Genomic DNA, 18,580 nt, shown 5'->3' on the forward strand with positions numbered 1-18,580 from the left:
GTTGCAGACTTATTTATTGAATAGAAAAGCAGTGTGACTTCTCCTTGACTTCTAATATTGTGAGGGATTTCTCTCTTCATTGTAGCTTTTAATCAATCTTCCTTGGTTTATTCAATACTCCTAGGTAAAGACAAGGTATATGTAAGAAAAAAGGGTCCTTGTGTGTTATCAAACTCTATTCCGTGGCATTGAGCTAAAGCACCAATTAAAGATGCATTCAGTGTTATGACAACATTGGTTGTTTAATCAGAAATTGTTGTGAACTGAAAGATCCACCTCAAAACCACCTCTCCCTTGCAAAATGATATTTCAAATCTCTTAAGTCAGCGCAAATTCCAGCACATATGTAAATGTTCACACATGTTGTGTACACACTAAATTAAAAAGTTACTGCCTGTGTGGCTGATTGAAACGCCAGCACAAGTCCAATGCTCCACTGCATGATGCAAAGTCATGAGTGAGCCACCGCACTAAGTAATGTGCTCTTATTCGGTCATCAATCCCCTTTAGCTGATGTCAGCTGGTTCTCCACAGCTCGATGGTCATGCATAGGCAATGAGAGCGTGTTGATCATCTCACATTATGGTCCATTGAGGAGATGGCTGAGGGTGATGGGAGTCAGATGCTTCAACGTGTAGGCGACTCACTGTCATTAAAGGTGGCAGAACAGAAATGTGTCGCCAGACAACTCTAGCTATTGGTGCTTTTATTGATTTTTTTTTTTATTCTTTTCACAATCACATGGAAAAGCTTCCTCTCTTTATATTCTCTGAGTTCAAAAGATGCCCATGATGAATGGGGTTGTTCACTGAAAGGATTGCTCCAAACTAAAGGTAATTTAGTTTAATGTATAGGCTGGCCCTGCTAAAGGCCAGGTTATTCCAAAGTAATAGAAATGTAAAAGCTTTTACATGACTCATTTATCTTTGTTCGTGCAGTATTGATTTAAGAGTGCTGTCTTTACGGAATTTTCTATGCATTCTTTAATGAAACTCTCTCATTCCTACACTTTGCTCCTGGCTTTTATTTTTCTCCTCTTATAATGCCATTACTGATTCTAATCTCTGCCCGTCATCCTTGCTTCTCTCTCTTTCTCCATCTGTGCATATTATTACCACCTCTCACCCTTAAGCACTACACATTTTTCAACATGTTTTTGTGTGGTGAACTATTCAGGTTCTCCTGTCAGCTTTTTGTCCTTTTAAGCTTTACTTTCTATTTCTTCTCCACCTGCTGTTTGTTGAGCTCATAATAAATTGCGATCGTTGGATTTGACTTAATTGCGTTTGCTTGATTCTGCCCACCTGCAGACTTGAACTTGCACTACTTCTGGAAATGGAGCGCGTTCGAGGACTACCTCCTCTTCTGCTTCGGTTTCACCGTGCTGTGTGCAGTGGTCACCCTGCTGCTGCTGGACTCCGCTGTGTTCGTGGAGACTCTGGGCTCTCTGGCTGTGATGTTTGAAGCCATGCTGGGTCTCCCGCAGCTCCTGCAAAACCTCCAGAACCGCTCCACCAAAGGCATGAGGTACGGCACGCTCCGAGGTCAGAAAGAGCTTTGCGGAAAGTATAAAAGTCACATCAGCGTGCGGGGGCACTTTTACATTTATTTATTTTTATTTATTTTTATTGAACTGTATTAATCCCCGAGGGGCAATTCATACCGATTGACCCATCGGTAGCAGCCGCACAGAGCAGCGCTCGAGGGGAGCTGGGGGGAGATGGGGGGTCTGGTATCATCTGGTTGACTCCTGCTCACACAGCTGAACATAAGTTAACGTACACCTTTCTGAAGTCCAGTCACATGTACAGAAAACTTTCCTCTACTGTCCTTACTGTTTCCAAATCTCAGGCTTATTTCCCCATGCTGAAATTCTCCAAGAAGTATTGCACATTAGGTTGTCCCTATGCTGTTTTAATAATAAATTACAAAGATGTAGAGGGCAATGGGCCTCTCTTTATAGCCTTTATTTTTAGTCAGCAGGTTTTCTGCCGCATGCACACAGTGGCCAGGCCTGTCAACTGGAGATATGTAAATGTCTGCTGGTGCGCCCTGTGATGAAAACCTCGAGGTCAAGTAAACCCTACAGTTTTCTGTGTATATCTCCAGTGCCCAAAGAGGAAAACCTGTAATCGCGGACAACTGGGCGGCGATAGTTCAGTCGCTAAAGAGAGTCGGCTTCCAGGTGCAATGTTGTGGGTTCGATTCTTCATTTTGCTGCGATCATATGTCAGTGTCCTTGAGCAAGACACTGAAAACCCAAGTTGCGGCGTTTCGTCATCATCAGTGTGCAAGTAAACGAAAGCTGAATGTCATTGAGACTTCTTAAATCGGGAGTGTCGTACAAAAGAAAATTGTAAAAGAGTCAAAGAAAACATTGATTCTTGAACAAATGTCTTAAGAGAAACAGACACATTAGTAATTGTTTGTTTTTCTGTGAACATATTGACATAGTCGTCATGTATACTCTGCGCCACAATAAATAATAAGTTAAAATTTAAAGGTTACTATGGCACTATTCACCAGTCTGGCCCACTCAGAATAAAATTGAGCTGTTTGCGGCTCCTGAAATAAAACGAATTTGACCCCTCAAATGTCCTACATAAGTTAAATTTAATTTATCGATAATGCAAAGGAAAAACAAAACAATTAATCCTGTTTCAATGATTCTGGTTAAATGCATTCCCAACAATGAGCACTTAGAACAAAATAACATGTTTTACAATAATTCCTTTTAGCTATTTGATTAAAATTGCAACAAACATAGAATAAAAGCCTTCAACCTAGTTGCTTGCCAGTTAAAAGAATCAAAAGATCCTTTACAAGAAAACCCCCACATCTAATTCTTAAACACTCTTTGAATGCAAAGGTGACTCTCGTGGTTCGGGATGTGCCTGCTTTAAATTCACAGTCACTTTGAATGATGAGAAAAGTAGAGGGTAACGGATTAATTCCCACGAAAAACCCTTAGGTTACATTTGAATTTATTTTTTATTTTTTTAATTCTCGTTAAGATAATATGAATGTTTAAAGGTCAGTGGGTTTTCTTATTAGCTTTGCAGGTAGGTGACGGAGAGATCTGTTCCCCACCTGATAGCACAGAGCCTCATGCTAATTATGATAAGTATTTCCTCATTGTGTGTCTCTTGTCTGTTATCAGTTCAACCAGTGTGTACTGTGTATGTATGTATGTATGTTTCTGTGTGTGGTCAGTTATAAGTAATGGAGGGCATCTCATAATGCAGACTTGTTTTCCCCGTGAAGAATGAAAAGCAAGTCATCTTAGCTGATATCATTACATTTTGGCTCAAGGTTAGATATGTAATATTTATTATTGAGTTGAGAACAAGTCAGTTGTAAATAAATATTCCTACATGTACTGTCCTGGTAAGTCAAGGAGACACCACTTTCTATGTTCGTGATGCAATAACATGCTCTGCTGATCACATTTGCCCAAGTAAAGCCTCAAGAAATGACATAAATGATTCATTGTTCCCCTCTAGGAAGGCTCTGCCATGTTTTGTTTTTGGTAGATGCTCCAGGAAATCTCGAAGTCTGAAACAACTTTACATGCATACCAGGGGAATGTAATGAAAAGAGGGAGGGCGACTTTTAAGAATTTTCTGTGGGTGAAGTTTGGAGGAACAACTCTCTCTGGAATTTGTTTTTTAGAATTGAACTTGCTCCACAATTGCATGATGGCTGTGTGTTTGTGGGCGTGCATTCACCACCGGAAAGTGTCACTAATCAGGAAAATCAATGTGTAGACATATTAACAAGACGCCATTCAGAGCAGGACAAGCAGCAGTTATGACTGAGGTTAGATCAAGTCTGGCCGAAATTAATAAAAGTCAGCAAATTGCTCCCAGAAGGCATGAAAATGTGCGTATCAGCTCGAACAATTATTTCTCTGCTTATTGTCTCAATCATGTGATTATTTGGTTTGCTGTCTTAAATGTGAGTCATCTTAGGATTCCTCTCTGGCAGTGCTTCGACACAGCAGTCTGATCTCGCTGATGCAGCTTATACAGTGGCCCGGCTAATATTTGAGTATGTTTACATTACAGTTTGATAAAAAATAATTATGTCCATGTAATTAATTTGAGAGCAAGCCTGCACTTGTTTAAATGATGTTTAAATATTTGCAGTTTTGAAACCAAAAATCATGTGTTCTGTGGGTTTTAAGAGTCCACATATTGTATGGCGCTGAGGCGGCAGTGCATGTAATGGCAACAGCTCGCAACCTTTACAAATGAATTCCTCATTTATCCTCCTCACCTCTTCCAACTTGTCAAATCCTCCTTTATGTTTTCCCATGTGTGCAATTTTTTGTTGCTCTGCCCTTTGGAACAAAACCATGAAATAAGACGGCTCTTGTTTCATATTTGCACTGCTGATGCTTTCCCGAGACATGCCGGAGGCTAACGTCAGCTGCATATATTCCCAACGTACTGCTCCATACTACACATATCGCCCTATGGAAATGGGAATTAAAGGCCCTCGCATAATGTCTGCCAAGCATCAGTAAAATCAAGACAATAGCTCTGACAATATTTTTGTTCTTCTGTGTATACTCAGTGCTCTCGCTGGATAATTTACTCAGCTTTCAACATGGCCCCAGGGTTTGCCTCTGGGCTTCAACATTCAGTTCATTGTCCTTCCCGCTCATTGATTATTCAATTGCAGCGATTTCTCTGACATTAAAACACAATGACCCTTATAGTTGTTGTTTTTTTTTTAGCTTAGTGAAAAATATAAACTAAATAATATAAAACGATTATTTCAGGAAATAACATAAATTGTAGTTGAGGGGTGTGAAACATAAGGCCCATGGGCCAAAATCGTCCCACAAGAGGCTCCAGTCCAGCCAAACCACCAAGCAAATAGTACACATTTCAAAGAAAACATTGATTTTATTTATTTATTTTTTTTAACAAATTCCCTAAGAGTAGCAGACAGAACACAACACTGAGACCCCAGCTCAGATATCTATGATGCTGCCATGAAAGCCAGCAAAGCAGCATTAGCCTTAAAGTCGTCCTGTCAGGGTGAGTTTAGTAAAGCCATGCATAATGCAACAGCTACAGGAGAGAATTTCTTTTTACTTTTTACTGTATTTTGCCCCAGAAAGTTTCACAAAAATTGGCTTTTTTGTTTTCTGTAGGGATTGTTTGGTTTTGTGAAAATATAGACATTTTCCTCACGTATGCCCTGCGCCACAGCAAAGATTAAGAATGAGCACATTATAGCGCATGGTCGACATGTCGAATGAGAAGGATGTCGGGGATGTGAACCACAGAAAAGTGATGCTTAGGATAGAGCTGCCGAACAGGAAGAGGGGAGGAATTTATGACGAGCTTACACAGTGGTGCCTCATAAGAACAATACCCCTGTCTCCAGTCTTGGCTCTGGACCGTTCTGTGTGGAGTTTTCATGTTCTCCCCCTGTGCAGGGATGGATTTTCTCTGGCTTCTTTGCACAGCCCCTCTGTGACAAATCATGTAGAGAATATAGATGGATCAATGAATGTATAGTTTATAACCTCCTCGTTAATCTCTGAGGCCTAATTGCAAAAATGACCCTGCTGGATGGAAAATGCGCAATCAGCTCTTGTTTCAGATGTTATGACCCTTATCATGTGTACTTAAGGACAGCCCACTTTGTTCAGTGAAGCCTGAGCAAACCGTTTCCCAGATATGACGCTCATGTGCGTAGTCAGCACTTTTGCTCTTGGTCCACATGAAAGTTTCCTGTTGTGTACAGTCAGGTCCCACTGAGCCCCATTACTGAGGTATTACACTGACTGTATGGATTGTTTCATCACAGACTGCTCACCTTTTCCAGGTCATTGAAATGATCATTTCCACGAAGATACAAGTTGTGGAAAAGCTGTGCAGAGGGAGGATAGGAAGGATGGAGAGGGGTGGGGGGGTAGAAGACATCTACGTTCAATCACACTCTGTGTAATTATGCTGCCCGACCGCTATTGACATTTTTTTTTTTTTTTCACCTCATTCACACTCACCGCCACTACTCCAGGGAAATCGAGGAAGGAGCAGAATGGTGATGGGGAGATACAATGAATGAGTGGAAGACTAGATGAGGTGTAGAAAAGCATGACTAATGTGATGAGGAAATTCACTTTGAAAAGGAAAAGTAGGTACACCCTGTGGATTTGCCTTCATGTGTGAATAATTTTGTCTTCAATTTGTCAGATCTTTAATTAAATCTATTATACAATCTACACTATTAATAACAATCATGCACCTGCCCAGTTGGTGAATGACCAGTTAGTCCAGAATAGTTTTTAATAGTTTGGTGTGAGTACTTAACAGACCACTGATATCTCTGGAAGTAGTTAGAAAGATTGTTTTGTTTTTTTTATTTCAAGTTTTCCAGAGTTTAAACCGATCATATTTTACAGCTTTTCAACACGTTCACATGGGTCTCGTTGGTCCAAAGTTTATTGCCCCAAATCTAGCTTTTCCTTGATTTTCAGCCATTTGAATATTGGATCATAGGAGCTACATTCAGAATCTGCTGTGTCTGTGTGAGCTGGACTGGCTCCGCCCACACATGCCCATCTTGGGAAGAAGAGAAAGTACTTCCTCTTGTGGTGCCATGTGCCAGAGCAGAGCTGCCCAATTGTGGGAGGAGTCAAAGGGAGGGGCTGCCTTGATTGGGATTGGCTAAACCCCCGATGACACTATAAAGGGTTTGATTTCTGATTGGCTCACTGGAGCAACACACTTTTTAAAAATTGAAACAAGCCAGAGAGAGAGGTGACAGACTTCCTTCACTTCAGCGGCGTCATTCCCAGAGGTGTGGGGACACATGTTGGAAAACCATTAGAAAGTGATTTTTGCATATTATGACCCCTTTAAGAAATAAGCTATTCTCTGTATTCATTCAACGTAATAGGTGTGCTGGGATTACATCTGACACCATTTGGTTGTTAAGTGTCACCTGCGCGGCATTTCGGAGCCGTCATCACTCAGGTGGAAGCGGCAATAGAATGGTAATGTTGCGATTTGTTTATATTAACCGTGTGTTTCTGTGAGTTTGAATGAGTGATTGCTCAGCACCCTTCACTCGGCTGCCTGGAGAGAGCCTGCCTCCTGTTTTTCCTCTTCCTTCTCATTAAACTTTGTGTTCTGTTTCCCAGCTCATATTTCTCGCCTAGCTCGGCAGCAAAGCCGAGCCGACCTTCACAATGTCACTCCGTGACAGCGGAGGAGACGCTTACAGTCGCGGAGTATCTGTTGTACTGGCACCAAAGTGTGCAGAGAAATAGTGTTTTGTTTTTTTTCACTTCTTCCTCATTCCTTTTCCCACTTCCCTGTGAATTCAGTTTGCCGTCCATTATTTTGACAACAGTAACGGAAGTGCCTTGGAGGGAAGGTTTACAGATCGTAGGGTATGTCTGTCCTTTACTTTGACACCCTCACAGCCGGCACCTTGTTTCTTCCTTTCGGGTCAGCGTAACACCCTTCAAACGTTACTGACACTCCTATTACTCTATCCCCATGATCACGGCCTAATGTTGGTTTCACGTTTGTCTTGAGGTGCCCATCACTGCAAGACCCTTTCAGCCAGGACCTTTACCTTTACAGTGTGACTCTGGGGGATATGGTTCAGACACGGGAATGACCTCAAAGCAATTTGTGGCCTGTGTGCTGGAGCCGTGTCCCAGAAGAACCCACAAGTGTGAGGCTGACGGTAGCTGCACTCAGTGACCGACCATTGGCAGCACAGAAATTGCACAGACAAACAAAATGTTGTTTGTGTCAGCTTATGAATATTGGAGTAAAATATTTTCAGTCTGGTTATATAGTGTTACTGCACAATGAGGCGCTCAGAACTGAAGTGTCGTAGAGGGACGGCGTCTCATACATGTTTGTAATTCATCCTTGCACAGTGTATGTATGTAAAGCACGCGCAGCAGCTTTTCTTCTACAGTCTTGTAAGTTGTCACAGTGATAGAAAATCAACTCACCGATGAAGTTAAATCAACACTTGGAACTCAGGCTTTGTAGAGATGAATAGAAAATCCATACCTCCTGGTGAAACTGGGTAAACTTACTCTCCAGGACAGAAATCAAATCAGATACCACGTGACAAATAGTTCATTTAAGATGATCATTTTCACAGTATCATTTTTGAAGGGTGGATTTTGCACGGAAACAGTAAATTATCCCTACATGAACTTTGACCCTCAAGTTAGGCGAGTTTGCATTTCACCCACCAAGGTTACAACAGCAGGTCATGTGATTCATATGACTGATTTAATCCAAATTTGCCTGATACAACTGATCAACATGGAGGTGGTTACGGACCTGAAGAGGTTGGTGGGATTTGAACCAGTGGTTACAGGTTTGCTGCTTTAATAGGTTTTACCTATTTATCAACATAACAAAAGTCCAGAAAGTGATGCTGTTTTCCATTTGCCTCTGGGTTCTGAGTTACCTACCTCAGAATAACTTCATTCATTATTTAATTTTTCTCTACAGCACTGTAAACAACTCAAAATTCTGAAAACCAAAGCAGCATAAAAGTTAGTGATGATTTGTTGACCTTGAAAAAAGTAAAACTTCACAAGACCAAGTGTTTCTGTCGCATTATTGATTAAAAAAATAAATAAATAAAAAAAATCATATGAAACTTTTCATATAAAGCAGAGAAGAACTGAAAGACAGCAGCAAGGACAAACACTGCCTCTCATTAACAATTTAAAAAAATTTTATATGAAAAATGTGAACAAATGTTAAATCGTTTCTGCTTTTTGGATGCTGACTGTATAGATGCTGCTATTGTCACAGGTTAGGTGCTTATTTAGTCATCATAAAAAGAACTTTGGACTGTATGCCTTCACACTTGTTATTGAAAATTGCACTTTATAACATGGCAGATTCATGCTCCATCCATCTGTTGGTGTTTTATGTCACCTTTTGTCTATACTGTGACAAACTGGGGTAATTCATGGGTTAATAGCATTACATATGTATCCTAGTCTTTCTATGAACACCAACTCATGCTTTTCTAAAGGGAAATAGCTCAGAGAGGGCCTTACATAAGATGAATTAAATAAGCCAGCTGATAGAGGCATCAGCAATGCCTCTTAATGTTTTTTTTTTCTGTATTGTTTGCATACTGCAAAGAGGCATCCGAATTATCCCGAGGCAAACTCTGTGTAATACTCTTTCCCCTTCCTTCCCGTCCACTTCATTTTGTGAAGCAGAATCCATCTTTTCCTGGCTTGTTGAGAACTTTTCGGTGTTTGCCTGCGCGCGATCGATCAACATGCATAATTCATAGTTAGTGGGTTAAGAGCAGCTCGGCTTCTCTCGTCAGGGCCCCTTTGATTTTCATCTCTCGATGTGCCCCCACCCTTCGGTAGAGCTACAGCCTTGCTACTAAATCAACTCACACACATCATTGTGTGTGGGCGCACACATGAACCAGCATGAGTAGGTAAAAAAAAAAAAAAAGAAGAAGAATCCATCGCCCCAATGCAAACATGCATGGCTGTGCTGTTGAAGAGGAGGAAGAGGTTGCAGAAGCTCCTCGGAGTTTTAAACATCAGCCCCCGCTGTTCAAGTGTGCCTCTTAACATCATGCTTTGTATCTGTACTCTCAACCAATTAAATGGACTATCTACCCCTGAGCCCCCCGCAAACCCTGGAGACTGTTTAAGACCCATAAAGTGGGATTTCACATTTAAAGATGAAAGCCTCCGTTGAGATTTTTAGGAGCTCATCAGCAGACTTGTCGTTTTGGAGGAGCAGTAGAAAATGTACCGTTTCCACTGGGACCACTGCTTTCACATTTGGTCGTCGGACTTTTCCCAAATCATTCTGAGAATCAAAAGTTCATACCAGAAAGCAGTGCATTAGTACTCTTAAGCTAACTCCAGCACATTGTTATTGACATAGCTGTCACCATCTCATTTGTACTCCAGGCTGCACTCTGAAAGTCTGTGGCTACAAACCATCGGTCTGTCCATCTGGTGGTCTCTTGGGGAGAGGGCAAGGCAAATGGCCGCAGGGGATGCTGGGAAATGAAAATAACAAGTCATTTGTTGACAGAAGTAAAGTTGGATAAGGAAATAAGGGCTTGGGGTATAAGGATTTAGAAGCGAGGGTGTTGGTGGAGGGTGTGAGGGGAGACGGCAGAAAGACAAACAGGCTGGAATAAACCAGACCGGGGCTGGCAAGATTGGAGCCATTGGGCTTTCAAGGAAGGTAGAAATATAGAAAATGGACTGAAATTAGAGCTCACATAGAAGAACATCTGCGCCAATGACACACAGGGTCTTCAGTAACGCAGCCAGCTGTAAGAGTAGTAGAGATCCATTATCACTTTAGCTTCTCAACATTTATGGATATGTTGCATTTATTAGACGAGTGATTCAGCAGAGTACCGGTCGTTAATTTCTTGCTGCTCGATTTGTCAGCTAATTGAATAATTCATCTTCCTGAATTACCAAACCACCTTGTTAATTTGGAGGAACTCCATATGAGGAACTTTAAGCATAACTCTACCAAAAAGTGCTGGCATCCTGCTTCAGACTGTTTGTGTGTTTAATTAGCACATGGGTTTTGGCGCACAACCCTAAATAAGAAAAAAGAAAAGGAAAAAAAAAGGTTGGAGATATGTCTAACATTTGTGTAGGTAGTAAACATAAAAAGGAAATTACAGCACGTTTCATTAAAAGTTTCATTAAAATTGAAATTACGTTGAGATTGTTGTCATTTCCGGGAGTAATTGTTTGATTTTGTGAAAATATCAACATTCTCATCACGTACACTCTGCGCCACAACAAAGAAAAACTTTAAAGTAAAAATATGAAGGTTTTTATGGCACTATTTTACCAGTTCGGCCCACTCGAGATGAAACTGGGACGTGTGTGGCTCCTGTACTGAAATATGTTTGACACCCCTGGCCGACATGATATATGTAATCCAACAGCTTTATTTTTTTATTTTGTAGGCGACAGTGCCGTTGACAGCTGTGAAGGATTTAAGAATTACTTCAACATTCAGTGTTTGAAGGTGACATTTAAAGACGCAGCCGGGTGCTTGGTAAATAATTGAGATGGGAAATCAGTAAACTGCACCAAAAGCACATGCCCTTTTTTTTATTTATTTTTTGAAATCTCCCTGCCTCTCGTTCTCTCTTGTCTCAGTTTCTAAATGTCACTCAGACCCGTTCCCGTTAGTAGTGTTCCACTTGTCCGGTCCTGCCGCTTAGAAGAGCTAATAGCTGGCCTGACAGCCCTCGTTCAATACGCAGCACAATTACTGCCAGACACAGTGCAATCACCCCCCCACCCCCCTCCTCCACCACCACCACCACCACTTTCACTATCGCTCTACCCTGTCCCGTCACTCTGCAAATATCAGGTTGGCTTCGTTTCTCAGCCCACTATAGATTTATCTCCCAGCCACCCAGCTGACACCGTCATCCATCTCTCATCATTTACCTTTTACCGCCGTCATCACATCTCCGCAAGCCTTTCTCTTTCCATCCCCGGAGCGCCCACTTCAAGTATGGCCCCCTCTCTCATCTCGAGCCTCTTCGCTCAGATGAAGGTGTCAGGTCAGGGGTAATCAATGCAAGACGTGCTCAGGCTGAGATGAACCCAGCTTAAATTTCTTTGTGTTTTTGTGGGTGTTCATGCGCTTTGGGGGGGTGAAGGCATGGTGGTGAAGGGAGGGAAGATTAGGTAGCACCAGTGATATAGGCGAATAAAAAACAAAAAATAAACGGATAATGAAAGTTTTACAGTTCCAAGGGCAAACACACGGTTTAGAAATAAAGCAGTGAAGCATGCCGAATTAATAGTTAAACATTTCCATGAGCCGTGTTTCTTACTGGCCAAATCTTCATTTTATTACAGTCTTTCCTCTCTGTCTGTAGTATTTGGGCAATTTAACCGTGAACTTTTGGTGCACATTCCTTTTATGATGTTACACACAGTAACTCTACCACAGATGTAAAAAAAGATGATTAAATTTAATACGAGGGGCACTAACACAGAGTCGCAGCTGCAATTAATCACCTTTTTTTTTGCGTCACGATGGAGTACATCCACTTAATTTATCGAACAAGATCTGCTCATTATTGCAGGTGAATCCAAAAAATAATAATTGACTTGCCAGTTTCACTGGTGTCACTCTAATTAGTAGTAATTGTGCCTCGACATCATAGGCACAAGCTTTAGATCAGATAGTAAAACGGTAATATTTCTGGGGTGCAGATCAGCTTCTTGCGTTGCTATTTGGGTCATAGTAGCAATGTCTGCTTCAATTACAAGATTTACAAATGACCCCGAAATTAAACTATACTGGACTTTATTGAAGAGTAACCATCCACGCAGATTTTGGTCTTTTAAGAAGTCTGGCATTACACATCTTACCTGGATCATTTAAAAAAAAAAAAACAATCAAAAAATTCATGCATTAAAGATTGTATGAAGCTTTTCATCAGCAACGTTGTGCTACTTGTAATCTATTCACACAAACCATGCGCTGAGGCTTCATTTATGCACAAAAACAAAGCTTCCATGCTTACAACGGAATTATCATTTAGCATCTAATCCACTGTAAAACAACACTCAGCCAAATACCAAGAAGAAGAGTAGTTCTTTTCTGATGGCAGAGGACTAAAGAGCACTAATGTTTGTATTCAAAAAGGCACAATCAACCACACTTTGAGAGTAGAGACAGCAGGTCGTATCTGTATGCGTATCGGACACCAAGCATGAAGTATTGTAATAGCCGTAATACCTTTTTTTGTGTTTTCAATATTTGGGTGTAAAATATGCACACAAGGCCAACTACAACAGTGTTTTCAGTTTAAATCGGTGCAAACTTTACAACTTTGGTTTAAAAAGGAGGATTTTCCACGTATACGGGTATTGATTGCCATTACTGAGGCTGTGTACTTCGCAAAGTCAACTCTGACCTTTTCTATCTGTGGTGCACAGTGCACACCGCATTACTGCTGATGAAGTGTTTTGGGTGTTATGTTTTATTCATCAGCACAATTCACCATTTTTATGTTATAAAAATGTAACTGCAGAGTTGAGTGATCATCAAACTGACCAAACCAAACAACAATGGCTGATATACAAGGAGAGGCAATACCTGACATCTATTGACAATAGCCAGATGCTGCAGTATCATAAGTTTCTACAGCTGGAATGACTAAGACTCTATTTACGTAACGTTTCCAAGTGAAAATGCAAAACTTTAGTTGCATTTTAGGTGTCGTTTAAACGACAACCAAGGTCAGAGCCACTGAAAACACAACTTTTTGAAAACGCTTCGTCCCCGTGTAGAAGGTGGAAACGCTGCTAGATATTATTAGTTTTAATTTACAAGCAGTTAGTATTTTTAATATTTACACTTTAAAAAAAAACACCCTTGAACACATGATGTTTAGGACGATTTCTGTCAGTCACTGTACTGCTCTGTAAAATGCAATTTTCATATGTGGCTTATCAGTGTTCGCAGTTACAGGATGATAAAAGTCTTAATGAATTATAATATAAAACTCCCTTTTTATATGTGGAAGAGAGGAACGGCAATGACAGAGGCAATAAAAGTTAAGATGACAGTTGAGCAGAACAACGGAGAAAGGAAAAAGCGAGCAGAGATGAAACGAGGAATCTGAAGTTCAACTCATCTTCTGTGAAAAAGAAAAACTTCAGTGCAACAAAAAGAAAGTATTTTTTCCCTCTGGAGTACTGGCAGCTTAGAGACAAGAGGAGAGGGAGGAATGACGACTGAATATTCTTTTACCACGCTTATTTTTAGAGCAGTTCAATCAAATCCTGGAGCGTTTACCCCGGACGTTTCAATCGCTGGTAGGAGCGAGCACATCAGTGAAAACCAGACGCTCTAAACAAACAGTCCCCGACCGGCCTTTGGGAGTGATGGAAATAGTGTGAATCCGAGCAGAGCCGGAGGGGTTAAATTGGAGGTGGGAGGATCAGTTGGAAACACGCGGGGAAGAAGCAAGAGAGTCATGTTTTGTATTTTGTGTTGTTGGCTCGACTCTTCTCTTATATCTGCTGGACCTTTGTTTGCTTCGGATCGAAACGCTGCATCGATTTCGAGCAACACCGGGCAACGTTGGCAAATACTTTATCCACTAATAAATGTCAGATGCTGTGAAACATATGCTGGGGGACCAGTTTTCAGGATATTTCCCCTCATCTTAGACTGAAGGTTTGTGCTTTAGATTTTATCATTAGATTGGTTTTACTGTGACACAAACTGAACATAATATTCCTGCATGCACTGAAACCACTCGAGCCTCTGAAGGACGTAGAGGCAGTGATGGTTTCCCACGTTGACACTTCCACTGTCGCTGTGGCAGCCAATCCGACTGCCAGTGCTGACTCGAGAACAGTATCCAGCTGGAAAGTCATACATTCTCAGCAGTTTGCAAACATTCAAATGCAAATGGCAGGGATGATTGGTTTGAGAGCTGACTCAATCATTTGTATACATGGTGAACAGAAAGGGCCGGATGCATCCTCGGGAAGCCAATTGTGCTTCTCACTGCGTTATCAGAAGTGTCGACTACATTTTAATTTGCCGTGATGTCTTTGTTTTTTATTTATTTATTTTTAAACCAACTTTAACCAAAAGGACTTTACCAAACTGGTATTTATAAGCAAAGTGTGTGGCCAAATAGTAAACTGGCATTACCCTCAAAGCCATGTGGAATATGTGAATACATGCATAATGCGACGGCTTCAGGGGCAGTTGTTTGGACGTTTCACCGCATTTTCCGCCTGAAAGTTTCATTAAAACTTTATGTTGAGATTGTAGTCATTTTCTGTAGTAGTTGTTTGGCTTTGTGAAAATATAAGTGTCTTCATCATGTATATTAGAACTTGTGAACTAAAATGTGTTTGACACCCCTGCTTAAAGTCATCCTGAAATCTCCATTTTTGTCTACTTTCGACACACAAAGTGGTTGACTAAATGTACTGAAGCACCTTCTATATATTTTTCATTTCGTTATATGTGTGTCTTTCCACCGCATATCTTTGTGGTTTCGGTTTTAGTTTCACTCCGACGCTCATTTGTTTGATGCCGACTGATTGCCTCCGTGTTTATTGGAGCTGCTGAGAGTTAAACCCTTCATTCTGCCACCGCTTCACTTTAAAACCATCCTGCTGGCAAAACAGTGGGGGGGTCCTTCCTATGAAGAAGTTAGAGGAAATGCAGTGTGTTTTTAAGCTGGCTGGTGAATTTTATTGGATAAATAACTGAACGATTCAGAGACCACACACGCAAAAACGATCTGCAGGAAACTGCATCATTTTGCTGTTTTCGTTTCAGAGAAGTCTCACTTTCAGATGGCAGCGTTGCAACTGCTGGCCATGCATGGCAATTTTTTTTTTCTGTTTACATGGAGAAGGAGACAGGAAAAACCTTTCAAAATGCATTTCGAGATTTGCACCGCTGTACACAAACGGTTAAAACGTGATGAAAGTTTGTCGTCTTCATTCGGAAACGACGTTGAAGACGTCTGCACAAGTATCATCCCCCCGACTTATTGTCTTAGCAAGAGGTGGATTCAGTTAGTCAGGCTGGAGAAAAGTCCAGTCCTGGTCCTGGAAATCCTTTGTCCGACATGTTTTCGGCCTTGCTTGCACAACTTTCAAATAAAAATCCATTGTTTTTGTGTTTTGGTTTCAGAAAAGTTAGGCGTTTACATGGCGACATTTTTCAAAGCGATGTTCGTTTGCGGGGAAATTGCGCAAATGCACATTGGCAGAGGAACTATTTACCACGGTCGTGGAGCGCGTGCACAGTCACAGCATTTCAGAAAAAATGCGTTTTCCTCCGTCTCCGCGGAGATGGAGTCGTACCGTTTTCAGTGGCTCCGAAGCACCGTTGTCTTGTAAACAGACCCTCAAAACGCAACAAAAGTTTCTCATTTTGAATTGAAAACGTTGTGTAAACGGGGTTTTTAGCTGTCTCTCTGCTTTTCAATGCAAAGTTGAGGAACTGATTCACGTCTCCACTCAAACGCTGAACCTCAAGTTGTTCCCAATGTTAAATACTGCAACACCATCCAGTGTTGTAGTTGTTCAGCACTGAAGCCTCACAGCCAGGATACCTAAATATGATCCTGGATTTGGAGCCTTTTTTTTTTCCTCAGTGGAGTTTCTTCCTGTATATCTTCCTCCTACAGTCCAAAAAGATACTTGATTGGTCAGTTGGGGATTCTTAATTGCCTGTAGGTGTTTGTGTGATAGTCTCATTGTGTTACCAGCATGGCAGACTGTTAACATATCAAGAGTTGCCTCAGAGTAGCCAGTGTCGTCTTCAGACCCGGAATTAGACGGAGCAGGCATAGAAAATGTTTGTTTTGGGGTTTATTTACCAGCATTATAAAAATTGGAGCTCAAACGGCAAGCTCCTCCAGTTTCTTGGGTCTAGTTTGTCAGGATGGCAGCATCTTGTAGCTGGAGTGAGAAAGTTTAAGTATTAAAATGAGAACTGTGTGTAAAGTTAGCATTGCACTGCAGTTACCATATCAGCTCCATTTTCTGTGGAAAGTAATTTTTCTCTGCTTCATGCATTTGGTACATTTATAGACATTTCTGAATAATGTGGTCCTCATTTCTCTGCCATTTCCATGGAAGGACAGCAGTGATTTTACGACTAATGTTTCGGTTCCTCATCAGGGCCTGAAGGGTGCCCAGGGGAGGGTTTGATGGGACTGCAAGGACGGCTGAAGGATGGTGCAGGACTGTCCCTACAGTCATTAAGCTGCCTCCACCCCAATACACACTCATCATCCTCCGCTCTTTCACCGAGTTCTCCTCCTCATCCACCGAGGTCCCTTGCTTCCTCCCCGGTGGTTGTGATGTCTCAACCCTGTCGCTCTCCTTGCATGCTAGATAAATGCTGTCCTCTGCAGGCTCTCCGTGTTTCTCCTTTTCCTTTCCCCCTTTCCCCTCTTTACGTGACCCTTACAGCATGTTTCACTGATGACTGATGGTCCTGCTGTGTCCCCGAGCCCAGTCGGCCTTAATATGAAGAATAAACTCATATTACATTCATACCTGTGGGACTTTGCCGTCCACAGAAGCAAGAATGAAGCAGAGAGGAGGGGAGAGGGTGGCGTGAGAGTGAGGCGCCGGCGCTAAGTGTGAAGGGTACAAGTTACGGAAACAGGATAGTAAATGAGTCAAGACTGAAACGAGATGGGATGGAAGAGAATGATAATGCAGTGCAGGAAGAAAGAGGGAAACCAATGACGTATGAGGACAGATAATGATGATCGGAGGAGTGCGCTGCGTTGAAATCAGCCTGTCAGCTCTGTGGAGGGCTTGTGCTCTCTGTAGTTTCCTCTCAGGCCCTGCATAACTGCTCTCAGATGTGTGTCTCTGTGTTTGATTCACATTCTCACGATGGATCTGATCAATAAATTTTACCCAAGCATCACTCTGATCCGTGCCACTCCCTTCCCTGCATTTCCCTTCCAACACATTTAATACATCTTCAAATCAATAGTGAATGGAAGAATTTTCCTTCGGGTTACTGTGAGGGCGTCAGCTCTTACCTCCTGTGAGTTGTGGATTCTGACATCATCACTCTGTAATGGAAAGGAAAACATTGTTAACAGCTGAAAGTTTTGCCTCCTGTTCTACTTTTAAAAAACCTAAGAACCAGAATCCAGTAAGCCTTCACTCTGAGAACGAAGTGTACTACCGGGGTAATAAGGGTTTCAATCCCCTAACCATGTGTTGTATTTGGAGCTATAGGAATTGAATTGAATTGTTGGACATATTGAAGAATAATATTTCCTTTCTTTTATACATTGTCTGAAATATATAGTGTGTGTGAAGAGCCGTTAATCAAAAAACTTCAACAACTAAATCAGATTTTAAATGCAACTACAAGGTACATTGTGTGCCCCGCACTTTGTATACACCTATAAACTTGTCAAAGGTGTTTTTGCATGTGCTTTCAAAAAAGAATAAATTAGACAAGCGAGACGGTGGGTAGATTTGCATTCAAACAGGGCTGAGCCAGCTGCATTTGCATGGCTTCGGCCCTGTTAATGTGCCAACAAAACTTTAGTGTCGATCTCGGTGTCACACAATGACTTTGTCATCCACTCAATGTCTCTCTCTGTCTCTATTTTTTCAGTGTGAAGATGGTGCTGCTCTGGACGGCCGGCGACGTCTTCAAGACCACCTACTTTGTACTGAACGAAAGCCCGGCCCAGTTCTGGGTGTGTGGTTCAGTCCAGATCCTGGTCGACGTGGCCATCCTGCTGCAGGTGCTGTTTTACAGCCGAGACTCACGAGTCAAACTGGGCTGAGTGTGACTGTAAAACAGAGAAGTCCGGTCGGGCAGCTTTTTCTAAAGCTTTTTTTTTTTTAAATTATTATTATTATATATTTTTCTTATTATTTATTTCCCCTCATTATATGGATTCCTGATGTGCGGTGGACATGGAAACTGTGAGACGGAAACATCGCTCACTTTGGCAGCTCACTAACAGCATATCTTTGCTGCTGTAATGGTAACTGTACAAGTCC

General features: G+C 41.6%; 1 protein-coding gene across 1 annotated transcript in view; it reads left to right on the forward strand.

Moving 5' to 3' along the window:
* The window catches only part of LOC308116473 (solute carrier family 66 member 2), a gene marked incomplete at its 3' end in the record, with an annotated part of 55,154 nt that extends 36,794 nt beyond the window's left edge, over positions 1–18,360 (forward strand). Inside the window, exons 4-5 of the mRNA XM_080474705.1 lie at positions 1,311–1,527; positions 18,186–18,360. Coding sequence (XP_080330831.1) covers positions 1,311–1,527; positions 18,186–18,360 — 392 coding nt within the window. The remainder of the gene's footprint in view (positions 1–1,310; positions 1,528–18,185) is intronic.
* Positions 18,361–18,580: the final 220 nt, after the last annotated feature.

This window comes from Lipophrys pholis, assembly GCF_963383615.2.
Source record: "Lipophrys pholis genome assembly, chromosome: 11".
Lineage (NCBI taxonomy): Eukaryota > Metazoa > Chordata > Actinopteri > Blenniiformes > Blenniidae > Lipophrys > Lipophrys pholis.